General features: G+C 39.6%; 1 protein-coding gene across 4 annotated transcripts in view; it reads right to left on the bottom strand.

Moving 5' to 3' along the window:
* The window catches only part of Nox1 (NADPH oxidase 1), a 151,634-nt gene that overhangs the window by 30,291 nt on the left and 105,819 nt on the right, over positions 1 to 15,524 (bottom strand). For all 4 annotated transcript variants that reach the window (XM_050127266.1, XM_050127269.1, XM_050127268.1 and 1 more), the window contains one exon: positions 75 to 210. In XM_050127266.1, coding sequence (XP_049983223.1) covers positions 75 to 210 — 136 coding nt within the window. The remainder of the gene's footprint in view (positions 1 to 74; positions 211 to 15,524) is intronic.

Below are 15,524 nucleotides of genomic sequence, written 5' to 3'. Positions count from 1 at the left end.
ACAAATAATAACAAACATGGTGTCTTCTTACTCTGCTAAAATTCCCAATTAATAGGAAATGAAATAGCACTTACCAGAAACAAAACTGAGAGCCAGTGGCTAGCCAGCCAGTTTCCCATTGTTGAGTCCAAGTTTGGAACCTCTGTAGGAGCAATGTGGCTTCTGGAGCGGGCCCTCTTGGTAAAGACTTCTTTAACAAGGTTTATGAGTCTGTAAGATGCCAAAATACACACCTATTCACAAAGCTTCCAAAACTGGGGTCTGCCTTCTCATCTAGATGGAGCTGTGTTATCAGCTCAGGTAGAAAAGCCCCGCCTGTGGCAACCACAGGGATTTTCCCTGGTGAAGCTTTTGCTCTTTCAGGAAATAGCCGCCTCTCTGGTAATCTTTACAAGGTGACTTCATAAAGCACCGTTTTCCTTGACAAGGCATTTGTTTAAATTCTTCACAAGAAGCACAATTAGGCTGAAACTACACAGAGATCCACTACAAAGAGGAAGAAGCGAAGCAAGTGTTTTAAGGAAGTTTCTACCCTGTGTGGTTTGAGACAGCTCTCACGTAGCCACGCTAGCCTCAATCATACTGTGTAGCTGAGGATGACTTTAGGCTCTCATCTTCTTGCCTCCTGGGATTATAGGAGTGCGCCCCCACACTTACTCTATGCAATATTGGGGGTCAAAACCAGAACTTCTTCCACACTAGGCAAATACTCTGTCAAACTGAGAAACATTCCCAGAATTTTGGAGCTGACCCCTCAGAAGCTATAGCACAGCAGCAGCCATCTAGACCATAGTTCAGCTAACTCCGAAATTTGAGTAAACCAATATCCCTGCAGGATGATTCCAGACTGATGGATATGATAAGGGTGCTAAGGAGAACTTGACTGGCCCGAAGGCCAAATAGAATATGTCAAGCACCTTATTCAAACAGACATGGAGCTTTCAGAAATGGGGAGGTGATTGTCCTCTAGTATGGTGGGGAAGCTAGAGTTCATTGTTGAGCTCTGAGCACTAAAACTGTTCCTTTCTACACTGGGAGACACATATAAGAGTACACAGTGTGTGTGTGTGTGTGTGTGTGTGTGTGCATGTGCGCGTGTGTGTGTGAAGTACAGAACAATTGTAAAGAATTCATACCTAGGGTGTTCCTCTTTAATCACGTCTCTTTATCTGCTTCACCAATGAAACCCGAGATTTGAAGCACAAATTCCCCCTTTAGATTTTTCATAACTCTATTTAATGGCTCACAAACTCTTCAGTTATTTCCATTCTGATTTTTTTCTCATTTTGAAGTTTTGTGAAAGAAATATAGTTGTATGTGTGCATTGCACACTTCTGTGTTTTGCTTTCTTCGGAGAGTCACACATGCTGGTAATGTAGTCACAATTCACTTACTTCGTATTAATCCTTCTGTTTGTGGAGTAATGATGGGATAGTATTAATGGATTGTCACATATATGCTACATTTTGTCTAAGGTTCCTACCCGGGAGTGGAATTCCTGGATCCTGAGATTTGCAAATATTTTTCACAGCCAAGATGTTCTAAAGCCCTCATGTAACTGTCTGCTCCAATGAACTCCACAGAAGAGTTCCACTTCCTCCACGTGAATGTTTAGGATTATTAAATTAAGCATCTTTTAATTCAACTGCTAGTACTTGCATTTTCTCTTTTGATAATTGCCTAGTCTAGTTGCTAGGGTTTTTAAATCTATATGTCTATTGGCTTCATTTCCCCTGCTTATAGATTTTGAGAGTTCTTTTATTGATTGTAGTTGTTGCAGCTTTACATTTTTTTGTCTTTTAAAAACGTGAGTGACATGCAATTGTGCAAGTGTGAGTGCCCATGGATGCAGCAGAAGCCATAGGCCAATGTCAAGTGTTTTATTGTCACACTTCAGTTGATTTTTTTGGAGACAGGTCTCCCATTAACCTAAAGCTTGTGTTTTGCTGGACTGAATGGCCCAGCAAGTCCCCGAGGTCAAAGCTATCTCAGCACACCCGGCTCTGAGATTACAGACAACCCCAGGGCACAGGCTTTACCACAGGTGATGGCGTTCAGGTCAGGTTCCTTATGCCTGCTCAACAAGCACTTTACCCACTTGGCCATCTTCCCAACCCTATCTTTATGGCCTTGATAGTGTTTTCTGATCAGTGGAAAGTCTTTTTCTTAATGATTTCTCTATTTTGGGACTGTTTTAGTAATCCATTACTACACAGATGGCAGGATGGTCTCATGTATCTTCTTCTTAAACTTCATGGTTTTGCCTTTCACAATTATGCTCTGGATCCATCTGTTTTCTTTTTTAATTACATATCCGCCGTGTTTATCTAGAGGTCAGAGGAGAGTTTGAAAGCATGAGTTCTCCCATTCCACCACGTGTGGTTTAGGGATTGAACTCTGGACATCAGACATAGCAGCATTCGTCCTCAGCAGGTGGGCACTCATGAAAAGTTTTTTAAGTATAATGTTTTTATCAATTCTTTTTTCACTTTTATTGATTCTTTGTGAATTTCACATCATGCATCAGAACTTCAAACATGCATTTCAAGGTATTTTTAGCATATTCACCCCCTATTCTCTTCCAACTCATCCCAGATACACCCCGCACCACCCAAATTCTGTCTGAACTTCATGTCCTCTTTCATAGCCTCTCTTATAGCCCACTGAGTCAAATTTGAGTTCCCCTTAGACTCATGGTTACCCCATTTTCTCTGACTTCTTGCTCTTACAAGATCCCCACCTCTTACACAATGTTTCCCTAGCCTGAAGGGAAAGGGTTGTAATGCGGTGTCTCAGTTGTGGCTGAGAACTTCACGAGGCCACTTAATCTCTGCACTTTGATCAGTTCCGAATTTCTGTGTTGGAAGAACGATGAATAAAATCAGTGACAGATATTGGGGTTCAACCTGAAGACCAGAAAAATCAAAGCAGCCAGCCATTGGCTCTTACCTCAACCTCAGTCCAAAAATGGTGATCCTGCCTCCAGGAAACCTCAGAATGAGACTGTGTCTGAGAGCTGTCTCCTCCTGTTTTATATTCCTCTCTATTGTTGGGATTAAAGGTGTGTACCACTACTGCCTGGTTTCTGTGGCAAGCTAGTGTGGCTACTGGGATTAAAGGTGTGTGTCACTATGGCTACTGGGATTAAAGGTGTGTGTCATTGCTGCCTGGTCTGTAAGGCTGGCCAGTGTTGCTGTTTTACTTTTCTGATCCTCAGGCAAGCTCTATTTGTTAAAATACAAATGAAATGTCACTGCATGTGTTAACTGTCATCCACTTACACAAAGAAGTCTCTTTCAGGGGGTCTGAGAGCTGCACTATTCTATGGATATAGAGATGCGAATTTAGAAAGCAGTTTAACACCGTGTCCCTTTAGGACAGTAATAGTAGTAGTTTCACCTCTTAAGCCTATGAGCTCTGAAGCCATGGGATCTTGGGGTAGATTTACAGTACTAGGATGTATTTCCTCCTGACAGGAAGAGGCTGGGAAAGCACGTCTTAAATCTAATCCAAAAAGTAGTTACACGAAGTTACGGAGGGTAACCAAGATCAATGGCCATAGTCCGTGTGGCTTTGGGGGTTTTGGGGACATCTGTGAACAACCTGGAGCAAAGTATCCTGCATCTGGAATTGCATTTTCTTGACGCGGTAACCTGTAGCTTCTAGGATTAGCATAATTCTTAAGTGGTTTTTAAAATTAAAGTGTATTAATTGCTGGAGTTGACTTTCCATGTATGGTGTAAGGCAGAATTTTAATGTGCTTGTTTTCTACATGGAAAACTAAAAATTCCAAAATCATTTTTCAAATGTCTTCTTTCTTTCCTGCTATGAAGTGTGAATTGTGTCGTGTTTATTAATAGATATCAAATGTCTATTGCATGTGGCTTTGTTCTTGATCTCTCAGTTTCCTTCTCCCTTGTAGTCGCCTTAATTGCTATGGTTTTTGAAGTCTTAGTTGACAGGACAAGCTTTCACATCTTGCTATTCAAAAGCATGGCTATCCTTAGCCTTTGAAACTTTTATACAAACTTTATTGCTAAGTGCTTTATATTTTCATGAGATCATAAATGATACATGTTTAAATTATGACCAATACATAAAAATATATAACTAGTGTTTACATATTGAATGCTATATTTAACATTTACAAATTCACTTATGAAGTATTTTATTTTCATTTTATTTGTATGAGTGTTTGCTTGCATGTGTGTCTGTGCCTGGCACCCACAGAGGTAAGAAAAGGATTTCAGATTTCCTGGGACTGGAGTTGTGGATGGTTGTGAGCCACCGTGTGGGTGCTAAAAGCTGAACTCTGATCCTACATCACAGCAACAAGTACTCTTAGCCACTGAGCCATCCTGCCAACTCTCGCAAATTCTGTATTTCGGCTTGTTATTGTAGGTTTTCTAAAAAGCCCAACTACGTTTCCACTCTAATTATAGTTTCCTTCCTCTCTGTTTCTTGTATCTCTTCTTTTTCTTTTTTTTCCTTCTTTTTCTTGACTTACTTCATTCACATAACGAAGTAAAATGCTGAACAAAGGGAGTGTTCGCATCTGTTTAGCTAATTTAAAAGTCACAAAGAGGATTCATTCTGCTGACTTTTAAGGATTCTCTTTTATGTGAGTTTTGTAGATACCCAAAGACATATTCTTGTCTTATTTTACACTATGCACAAAAGACACTATTGCTTGGCAGTGATGGCACATGCCTTTAATCCCAGGACTTAGGAGACAGAGACAGGCAGATCACTGAGTTCAAGGCCACCCGGGACTACAGAGTGACTTCTAGAAGAGCCAAGATGGTTTCACAGAGAAACCCTGTCTAGAAGAAAAAAAGACACTATTAATTTAAAAGAAGAAAAGAAACGATAGCATGTTTTAACGGCTTCGTTAAAGTATGATTTTGTATACCATAAAAGCTTTACTCTTGGCCGGGCGATGGTGGCGCACGCCTTTAATCCCAGCACTCGGGAGGCAGAGGCAGGCGGATCTCTGTGAGTTCAAGACCAGCCTGGTCTGCAGAGCTAGTTCCAGGACAGGCTCAAAAGCCACAGAGAAACCCTGTCTCGAAAAACCAAAAAAAAAAAAAAAAAAGCTTTACTCTTTATAAGAGTATAGCTCAACACACAGCACACTTTACATTTATTTTTAAAAGCTGAAAATCTCAACACCACAAACCCCATTAAAGCAACATTTTATTAGCTGGGTGACACACCTGCACATTAGAGTTATGCAATACAGACTGAAATTGGAACAGCAGGTGTTAAGAGTATTTATGGATGTAATTCTTACACTAAGGCATCTCGAAATCACTTAACTATACACAGAAGCATCCAAGAACGCACATAATTCATATTTCGCTAAACCAAAGCTAAAGCTACCACAGATCTAGCATCCCCATAGCTGGATCCTGGATACACTCATGGCCACTTCAGGCTCCCTCAGTGTGAAAGAAAGCATGCACAGAGGGAAGCTGGAGTGGGCATTGTTCTGATGGCTCACCACAAAATGACTTATTTCTGAAAGCGGTGCAGAACGTTGGAGAAACCAAAGACCACATCTGAAAAGAGGAAGCCCAAGTGAGGGGCAGGGAGCACAGAATTTGAGACATTCTATGTTAGGAAGAGTTAAGGACTTTGGAAAATGTCTTTGAAAAGAGATTTGTTATGGAAAGATGTGTATGTATAATTCACTCCTGTGGCTAGATGTCTGTGTGTGTGTGTGTGTGTGTGTGTGTATACATAAGAAAATGACCTAAAAATGAAGGAATGAATACTCCAAAATAGCACATTTTGTTCCAATGTAAAGCACATTTTCTAACTCTGGTATTCAAAGAAGGAAAGAGGTAATGACTTTATTCTTACTTGAGATGCCCAATAAACGATGGATAATTCCTTACCACTCATCTTGTACAAAAATACCAAAATTGGATAGCAACAGTCCTATGAACTAAGTATGTTTTAAATATCCTCCAACATTGAGTGGGTAATTTATCATTGTTGCTAAGTTATCAATATATATTTATCCCTTAAAGAATTATGAATGCTGTGCTAAATGGACCTTTCTGTCTAAAGGTGCGGCTTCCCAACTTCCACTGATGTTGTAAGAAGTCAGTTGATAAGCTGGTTAGCAATGACACTGGACTAAGATAGCTGTGTGCTCTGAATGGAAAATTATTACCACCCTACAGCAGGAAGGTCATTTAACAAGAAGTTTATAGCAGCTAATTTAACTACCACAGTCATGCCTCTAATCTGAAACCTCTCTTCCTTAGACAATGAAAGACACACTTTTTTTTTTTTACTGTAAGGCCCCTCGTGTCTCTAAATTCTATAGAAATTGCTTCCCTTCCGTCAGCTCCAAACATTATAACAGTCTCCCTCTACCCTATATTCTCTCATCTACCATCTTAATGTTTGCATTTCCCAGGTTTATAGATTGTTGACATTTGGATACATTTGAACTGGGCTGTTTCCTGGAGACTGCAAGAGAATACTTCAGTGGTATCAGTAGCTAGTGAATTCTTATTCATTATAAACACACAGCCCTTCCCTAACTTGATTATTCTTATTCTTGATCACCTGTCTTATGCATCACTTATCCTAAACTTAGTTTTAAACTTGTAATTCTTGCACATCTCCAGGAATGACTATGTAACAGACAGTGTTGACATGGACATAGGACACTCCAAGCAATCCTTTCAGGACCTTTAAAAGAACATGATGGCACTCTCTGTTCCCCGAGACCCAACTCTTCAGTCTCTTCCCTAGCACTGTAACAGAAAACCAGCTGCAGCCTTCCTTCACCCCTGCCCGCATCTCCTGTGGGTCCCATGGACCATCCCATCCTAACCTTCCTTCCCCCAATCATCGCTGTATCCCAGCCCGAACACCAGCAGGCAGCTCCTGCTAAACCACAGGCAGGCCACATCTGCCAGAAAATCAGGTAGGCGGCCCTCAGACCTTCTCCTTTCTTTCTGTTCTCCTAGAACCAATCCCCCAGTCCCATCCCTAGCACTGCAACAGAACACCAGCTACAGCCTTCCCTCACCTTGCCCACATCACCTGTGGATCCCACTGAGCATCTTCACCTAACCTCCCTCACCCAACTTGTTCCTTTGTCCCAGACTGTAATGCACCACACCCGTCTGCTCTCTTTGTATTACCATACAGTTCGTGAACCGGGCAAGGGGCTGGAGATTGAAACACACAAAGACTCACAGACAGAGACACGGGTCATCCTTGATGCCAGAATGCCCTCTTTAGTATGTCCAGGGGCAGCTTATATAGGGATCCTTAACTGATAGCCACACCCCAGCCAAACCCACCAGAAACCACTCCCCTGCCATCAGGAACTCCTGAGGGTCTCATGCTCAGAGCAGCTGCAAGCATTACAAGTTGTTTACCGGAAATTCGGGATCTGGGGGGTTCACAGCTCCCAATACTAGATCCCAACTCTGGCAAGCACTCCCTGCAGATCAAGGGCAGTTCTTCCCAGAGCAAAAGTAGGCTGAAGGCAGCAGACCCACACAGCTCCTACTGCTCCTGAGAGTCAATCCTCCAGTTTCATCCCCAGATTTTTTGTTTTGGTTGTTGTTGTTTGTTTTTTCGAGACAGGGTTTTTCTGTAGCTTTGGAGCCTGTCCTGGAACTAGCTCTTGTAGACCAGGCTGGCCTCGAACTCACAGAGATCCGCCTGCCTCTGCCTCCCGAGTGCTGAGATTAAAGGCCTGCGCCACCACCGCCCGGCTTCATCCCCAGATTTATAGATAGAAACCTGTTGTGGTCTCCCTTTTCTCTCTGATCCCATCCCCAATGGACCTTAAAGACTTTCTCCTTCAACCTTCCTTCCCCCAGCTCATCTCAGTTACCCAGCCTCCAAAACCAGCAGGCACTCCCTGTGAACACACCAGCTGAGCAGGCCAGGAGAACATGCAACACACAGCCAATACACTCTCTGAAATCCAGAGAGGAAACAAACCAAAGGACAAAACACCCACCCAACAAAGACAAATTCAGAAATCAGTACCTAGACTTTTAATCATCCCAAACCCAGATGCTAAGACAGCAACGGAGAAATGCAATCAACCACAGCCAGGGCAGTATGTCTCCACCAAAGCTCAGCTATCTTGTCATAGCAGGCCCTGAGTGTTCCAAGAGAGCTGAAACACGAGAAAAAGACCTTAAAACCAGCTATATGAAAATGATAGCAGTCCTTAAGAGGAAATGAATAAATAAAGCCCTTAAAGAAATCTGGAAAACACACACACAAATCAATGGAAGGAAATAAATAAATTCCTTAAAGAAAGTCAAAAAACCCACAAACAGTTGAAGGAAACAAATAAAATTGTTCAAGACTTGAAAATATAAAAAGAATCAATAAGGAAAGCAAAAACTGTAGAAATTCTGGAAATGAAAAATTGAGGAATTCAAGCAGAAACTACAGAGACAAGCTTCAACAGAATACAAGAGACGGAAGAGAGAATCTACAGAGACAAGCTTCATCAACAGAATACAAGAGACTGAAGAGAGAATCTACAGAGACAAGCTTCATCAACAGAATACAAGAGACGGAAGAGAGAATCTCAAGCATTGAAGAAAATGTTAAATCTGGAAAAAAAAATTCTGTGGCAAAACATCCAGAAAATCTGGGACACTATGAAAAGACAAAATTTAAGGAACAGACAAAGAAGAAAAAGAAACCCAGGTCAAAGGCACAGAAAATGTTTTCAACAAAATTATAGAAAAAAAATTCCTAACCTAAAGAAGGAGATGTCAAGGTACAAGAAGTATAGAGAACACCAAATAGACTGAACCAGAAAAGAAATAATAATCAAAACTCTAAACATACAGAACAAAGACAGAATATTAAAAGCTGCAAGGGGAAAATACCAAGTAACATATAAAGGCAGACCTACTAGAATTACACCTGACTTCTCAATGGTGACTCTAAAATCTAGAAGAGCCTGGACAGATGTGCTGCAGACTCTCTAGCAGACTACAGAAACCAGACCAGACTCCTACACCCAGCAAAAGCTCCAATCACAATAGATGGAGAAAATAAGATGCTCCATGATAAACCAAATTTAAGAAATATCTATCTACAAATCCACCTCTACAGAAGATAATAGAAGGAAAACTCCAACCTAAAGAGGTTAATCACACTCAAGAAAACACAAAAAAAAAAAAAAACAAATAATCCCAGACCAGAAAATCAAGAGGGAAAACACACACACCACCACCACCACCAACAACAACAACAAAATAACAGGAATTTGGTCATTGATACCTTTCAAATCAATGGTCTCAATTTCCCAATAAAAAGACACAGACTAACAGAATGGAAGTGAAAACAGGATCCATCCTTCTGTTACATTTGAGAAACGTACTTCGACATCAAGGACAGACCTCAGGGTAAAGAGATGGAAAAAGATATTACAGGCAAATGGACCTAAGAAGTAAGCTGGTATAGTAATATTAATATCTAACAAAATAGACTTTAAACAAAAACTAATCAAAATAATTAGAGGACACTACATGCTCACCAAAGGAAAAATCCACCAAGATGACATTTAAATTCTTAACATCAATGTTCCAAATTATATCTGAAATCACACATTGACCCTTATACACTGATAGTGGGAGATTTCAATACCCCACTATCACCAATGAACAGGTTATCCAGACAAAAACTAAACAAATACTAGAGCTAACATATGTTATAGACAAATGGACCTAACAGATATTTACAGAACATTTCACCCAAACAAAAAGGATCCACCTTCTACTCTGTCCTCATGGAACTTTCTCGAAAACTGACTACATACTTGGACACAAAAAAATTATCAATAAGTACAAGAAAATTGAAATCACTCCCTGCACCCTACCAGATCATCATAGATTAAAGCGGGACACAACGAAAAGCTTACAAATTGATGGAAACTGAACAATTCTCTACTGAATTAAAACTGGGTCAAGATAGAAATAAAGAAATTAAAGACTTTATGAAATTCAATGAGAATGAATACACAACATACTCAAACCTATGGGACACAACGAGAGGAAAGTTAAGAGGAAATTTCATAGCACCAAGTGCCTACATAAAAAAATTGAAAAGATCTCATGCTAGCAACTTAACAACACACCTGAAAGCTCTGGAATAAAAAGAAGTATATGTTCCCAAGAGGAATAGACCGTAGGAAGTAATCAAACTGAGGGCTGAAATCAATTAAATAGAAACAAAGAGAATAAGACAAAAACTCAATGAAAGAGTTGGTTCTTCAAAAAAATTAACAAGATAAACAAAACCTTTTCTAAACTAACTAAAGACAGAGAGAGAATATACAAATTAACAAAATCAGAAATAAATAGGGATCATAATAACAGACACTGAGGAAATCCAAAGAATCATTAGATCACACTTTAAAAACCTGTTCTCCACAAAATTGGTAAATCTAGAAGAAATGGAAAACTTTCTTTTTTATATTTATTTATTATGTATACAATATTCTGTCTGTGTGTATGCCTGCAGGCCAGAAGAGGGCACCAGACCTTATTACAGATGGTTGTGAGCCACCATGTGGTTGCTGGGAATTGAACTCAGGACCTTTGGAAGAGCAGTCAGTGCTCTTAACCTCTGAGCCATCTCTCCAGCCTGGAAAACTTTCTTGATAGATACAAGTTACCAAAGTTAAATCAAGATCAGATAAACAATTTTAAATAGGCCTATAACCCTTAAGAAAATAAAAGCAGTCATTAAAAGTCTCCCAACAAAAAAAAAGTCCATGACCAGATGGTTTTAGTACAGAATTCTACCAGACTTTCAAAAAGAGCGAATGCTAATACTCTTCAAATTATTCCACAAAATAAAAACAGAAAGAATATTACAAATTAATTTTATGAGGCCACAATTACCCTGATACCCAAACCACACAAAAACTCCAGAAACAAAGAGAATAACAAATCAATTTCACTGATGAACATCGATGCAAAAATACTTAGTAAAATACTGCCAAATCAAATCCAAGAACACATTTAAAAAAAAAAACCTATTTACCATGACTAAGTAGGCTTCATACCAGAGATGCAGGGATGGTTTGATATATGAAAATATATCAGTATAATCCACAAACTGAAGGGAAAAAACAACATGATCATCTCATTAGATGCTGAAAAAGCCTTTGACAAAATCCAATACCCCTTCATGATCAAACAGGGATACAAGTAACATAACCACCCATAACAAAAACAATATATTCCAAGCCAATTGCCAACATCAAATTAAATGGAGAGAAATTCAAAGTAATTCCACTAAAATCAGGAATGAGAGAAGGCTGTCCACTCTCTCCCATGCACTCCTCCAAGCAGTGCTATTTCTGGTATTCGCCATCATTCATTCTCATGTCTCAAGAGGCATCTAGGTGTCACACAAAAAGAGAGGCCGCACAGCGATGACATAAGAAACATCGCCATCTACAGAAGGATGCACTGGCCCTTGAGATACTTCGGCCATGTTATGAGACTGGCTGGATACAGGATTAACTAAAGTTAAAAAATTAGTATCCTCTTATATAAATGGACCGAGAAAGAAGTCAAGGAAACAACAGCCTCCACAATAGCCCAAGATAATATAAAATATCTTGGAGGTAACTCTAATCAAACAAGTGAAAGACTTGTATGATAAAATCTTCAAGGCTTTGATGAAAAATTGAAGAAGAGATCAGGAGGTGGAAAGATCTCCCATGGTATTGGCATAAAAACAGACACATTTATCAGTGGAATCTAATCAAAGACCCAGACATAAATCCACACACACACATGAACACCTGATTGTTTTTATAAATAAGTCAGAAATACACACTGAGAAAAAGAAAGTATATTCAGCAAATGGTGCTGGTCATACTGGATATCAGCATATAGAAGAATGCAAATTGATCCATATCTATCACCCTGCACAAAACTCAAGTTCAAGTGGATCAAAGGCTTCAACATAAAACCAGATACACTGAATTAAATAGAAGGGAAAGTGGGGAATAGGTTGAACGCATTGGCATGGGACATAACTCACCAATCCTGAAGGCACTAAGATCAACTATTAATAAATGGAATCTCATAGAACTGAAAAGCATCTGTAAGGCAAAGGACACTGTCAAAAGAACAAAATGGCAGCCTACAGAATCTGACAGAGGGATAACATCCAAATATATAAAGAACTCAAGAAACTAGATATCAAAAATGCTGAAATAATACAATTAAAAATAAGGAAAAGATCCAAACAGATGATTGTCAATGGAGGAATCTCAAATGATGAAAAACACTTTTTTTTTTTCATTTGAGACAGTGCTTTTCTGTGTAGCCCGGACTGTATTGGAACTCACTCTGTAGAACAGGCTGGCCTCGAACTCACAGAGATCCGTCTGTCTCTGCCAATAGTGGTGGGGCACTGCCTCTTAAATGCTGGAGTTAAAGAGGTGTGCTGGGAAACACTTAAACGTTTGAAATACTTAGCTATGGGGAAACTCAAAATCCAATAGATGGCTGTTCTTTTTTTTTTTTTTTTTGATGGCTGTTCTTAAAGAGTATTCACTTCTTTTTGTATTACTTTTTAATTTTCTAATTTAATAATTTCACATAAAATCCAATCAATAAATTCAACAACAAAGAACATAATGGCTGGTATATTTAAAAGAAGAATTTATGACAAAGAAGCAAAATATATCAAATGGAAAAAAAGCATATTTAACAAGTGGTGCTGGCATAACTGGATATCAACATGTAGAAGAACGAAAATAGATCCATATCTATCACCATGCACCAAACTCAAGTCCAAATGGATCAAAGACCTCAAGATAAAGACAACCACACTAAACCTTATAGAAGAGAAAGTGGGAAATACACTTAAACGCATTGGCACTGGAGACCACTTCCTAAATATAACCCCAGCAGCACAGACACTGAAAGAAACAATTAATAATCGAGCTGGAGAGATTGCTCAGTGGTTAAGAACACTGGCTGCTCTTCCAGAGGTCCTGAGTTCAATTTCCAGCAACCACATAGTGGCTCACAACCATCTGTAATAAGGTCTGGCGCCCTCTTCTAGTGTTCGGGCATACATGGGGGCAGAATGTTGTATACATAATAATTTTTAAAAAAAAAAAAAGAAACAATAAATGGGACCTCCTGAAACTGAAAAGCAAAGGACACAGTCAACAAGACAAAATGACAGCCTACAGAATGGGAAAAGATCTTCACTAACCCCACATCAGACAGAGGTCTAATGTCCAAAATATACAAAGAACTCAAGAAACTGGTCATCAAAAGAACACATAATCCAATAAAAAATGGAGTACAGACCTAAACAGAGAACTCTCAACATTGGAATCTAAAATGGCTGAGAGACACTAAAGGAAATGTTCAACATCCTTAGTCATCAGAGAAAAGCAAATCAAAACAACTCTTAAAACAATTCCATCTTACACCTGTAAGAATGGCCAAGATCAAAAACACTGATGACAACTTATGCTGGAGAGGTTGTGGGGGAAAGGGAACACTTCTGCATTGCTAGTGGGAATACAAGCTGGCACAGTCCCTTTGGATGTCAGTGTGGCAATTTCTCAGAAAATTAGGAAACAGCCTTCCTCAAGACCCAGTAATACCCCTTTTGGTATATATCCAAAGGATGCTCAATCGTGCCACAAGGACATGTGCTCAACTATGTTCATAGCAGCTTTGTTTGTCATAGCCAGAACCTGGAAACAGCTTAAATACCCCTCAACCAAAGAATGGATAAGAAAAATGTGGTACATTTACACAATTGAGTATTACACAGCAGACAAAAATAATGACATCTTGAATTTTGCAGGAAAATGGAGCTAGAAAACATTATTCTGAGTGAGGTAACCCAGACCCAGAAAGACAAGTATCACATGTACTCACTCATAGGTGGGTTTTAAACATAAAGCAAAGAAAACCAGCCTACAAACCACAATCCCAGAGAACTTAGACAGCAATGCAGACACTAAGAGAGATTTACATTGATCTAATCTGCATGGGAAGTAGAAAGTAGAAAAAGACAAGATCTCCTGAGTAAATTGGGAGCATGGGGACCTTGGGAGAGGGCTGAAGGGGGAAGGGGAGAGGCAGGGAGGGGAGCAGAGAAAATGTAGAGCTCAATAAAAATCAATTTAAAAAAGAAGCATTTAAATAATCTCGATGATTAAACTAGTGATACCTTGTATTTGTTTTGCTGTTTGTTTTTAATTTGAATTCATAGAAGATGCTCCTTTTGGATTTTAGCTTATAGACCTTTTAAAGACACAATCTGGCCTTATTCACAGTGTGAACAAAATGACACAGCCCAGAATAAGAGTCAGTGACAGATGTGGAATCATTTGAAATCAATTTTCCTCACCATGTATAAACAGAATGAAACCTCATCAAACTAGCACTCTATTAAGGTTCATGTGATGTGATAAATCACTTTGACTCCAAGAAGCCTTAAAAAAAAAAAGTCTAGCTTTAGTCCGGTGGTAGTGGCATATGCCTTTAGTCCCAGCACTCAGGAAGTAGAGGCAGGTGAATCTTTGTAAGTTTGAGGACTGCCTGGTCTACTGAGCCAGTTCCAGGACAACCAGGGCTACACAAAGAAGCCTCGTCTCAATAAACCAAAAAAGTCTAACTTCTGTAGGTTTTATTTTTCTTCTTCTATAACATAGTATATCCTATCCTTGTGAATAAAGAATTTATTTGAGTTGTTAGAGTGTTCTTCTAGCGTACCCAAGGCCCTGGGCTTTATAATCAAGGTTCTTCTTGTTTGCCATATAAACCAAACATGGTAGTGTCCATCTTCAGTCCCAGCACTCAGAAGATGTAGGCAAAGGGGTCACAAGTTCAGTGTCCAACTTCTCAGCGACATAGTAGTGAGTTCATTGCCATCTGAGGATACATGAAACTCCACCTCATGTGTCAGAAAGGATACAAGATTTTCTTACCTCAGAAATAAAAATGTTACTATACTTTAATTTTTAAAAAAAGAAATAATGTTTAAGTCTTATACTGTTTCTTTAAGACTAGCAGGGATATAGCTCAGTGGGTTAGAGTTAGGCACAAAACCCTAGGTTCAAGACACAGAACCCCCACCAGCGGCAAAGATAACACCGAACATTTAGTCAGTCCCTTGTCCTATAGGAAGCCATTTCTGATCACCTCAATGGTCATGGATTTTTATGGCATGAGATTCCCTTCTCTTTTTACATCTTCTGGCCCTATGAAAACTTCCACTTGGTCTGGAGAGATGGCTCAGGGGTTAAGAACATTGCCTGCTCTTCCAAGGGTCTATTTATTTATTTATTTACTTACTTACTTATTAAAGATTTCTGGCTTTGTGGGAGCCTAGGCAGTTTGGATGCTCACCTTACTAGACTTGGATTGAGGTGTGTGGTCCTCGGACTTCCCACAGGTCAGGGAACCCTGATTGCTCTTTGGGCTGATGAGGAGGGGGACTTGATCAGGGGAGGGGGACTTGGT

This window comes from Alexandromys fortis, unplaced genomic scaffold (assembly GCF_014885135.2).
Source record: "Alexandromys fortis isolate MF-2015 unplaced genomic scaffold, M_Fortis_MF-2015_v1.1 scaffold_241, whole genome shotgun sequence".
In the NCBI taxonomy this organism is placed as follows: Eukaryota; Metazoa; Chordata; class Mammalia; order Rodentia; family Cricetidae; genus Alexandromys; species Alexandromys fortis.
This window is presented reverse-complemented; position numbering and strand designations above follow the sequence as displayed.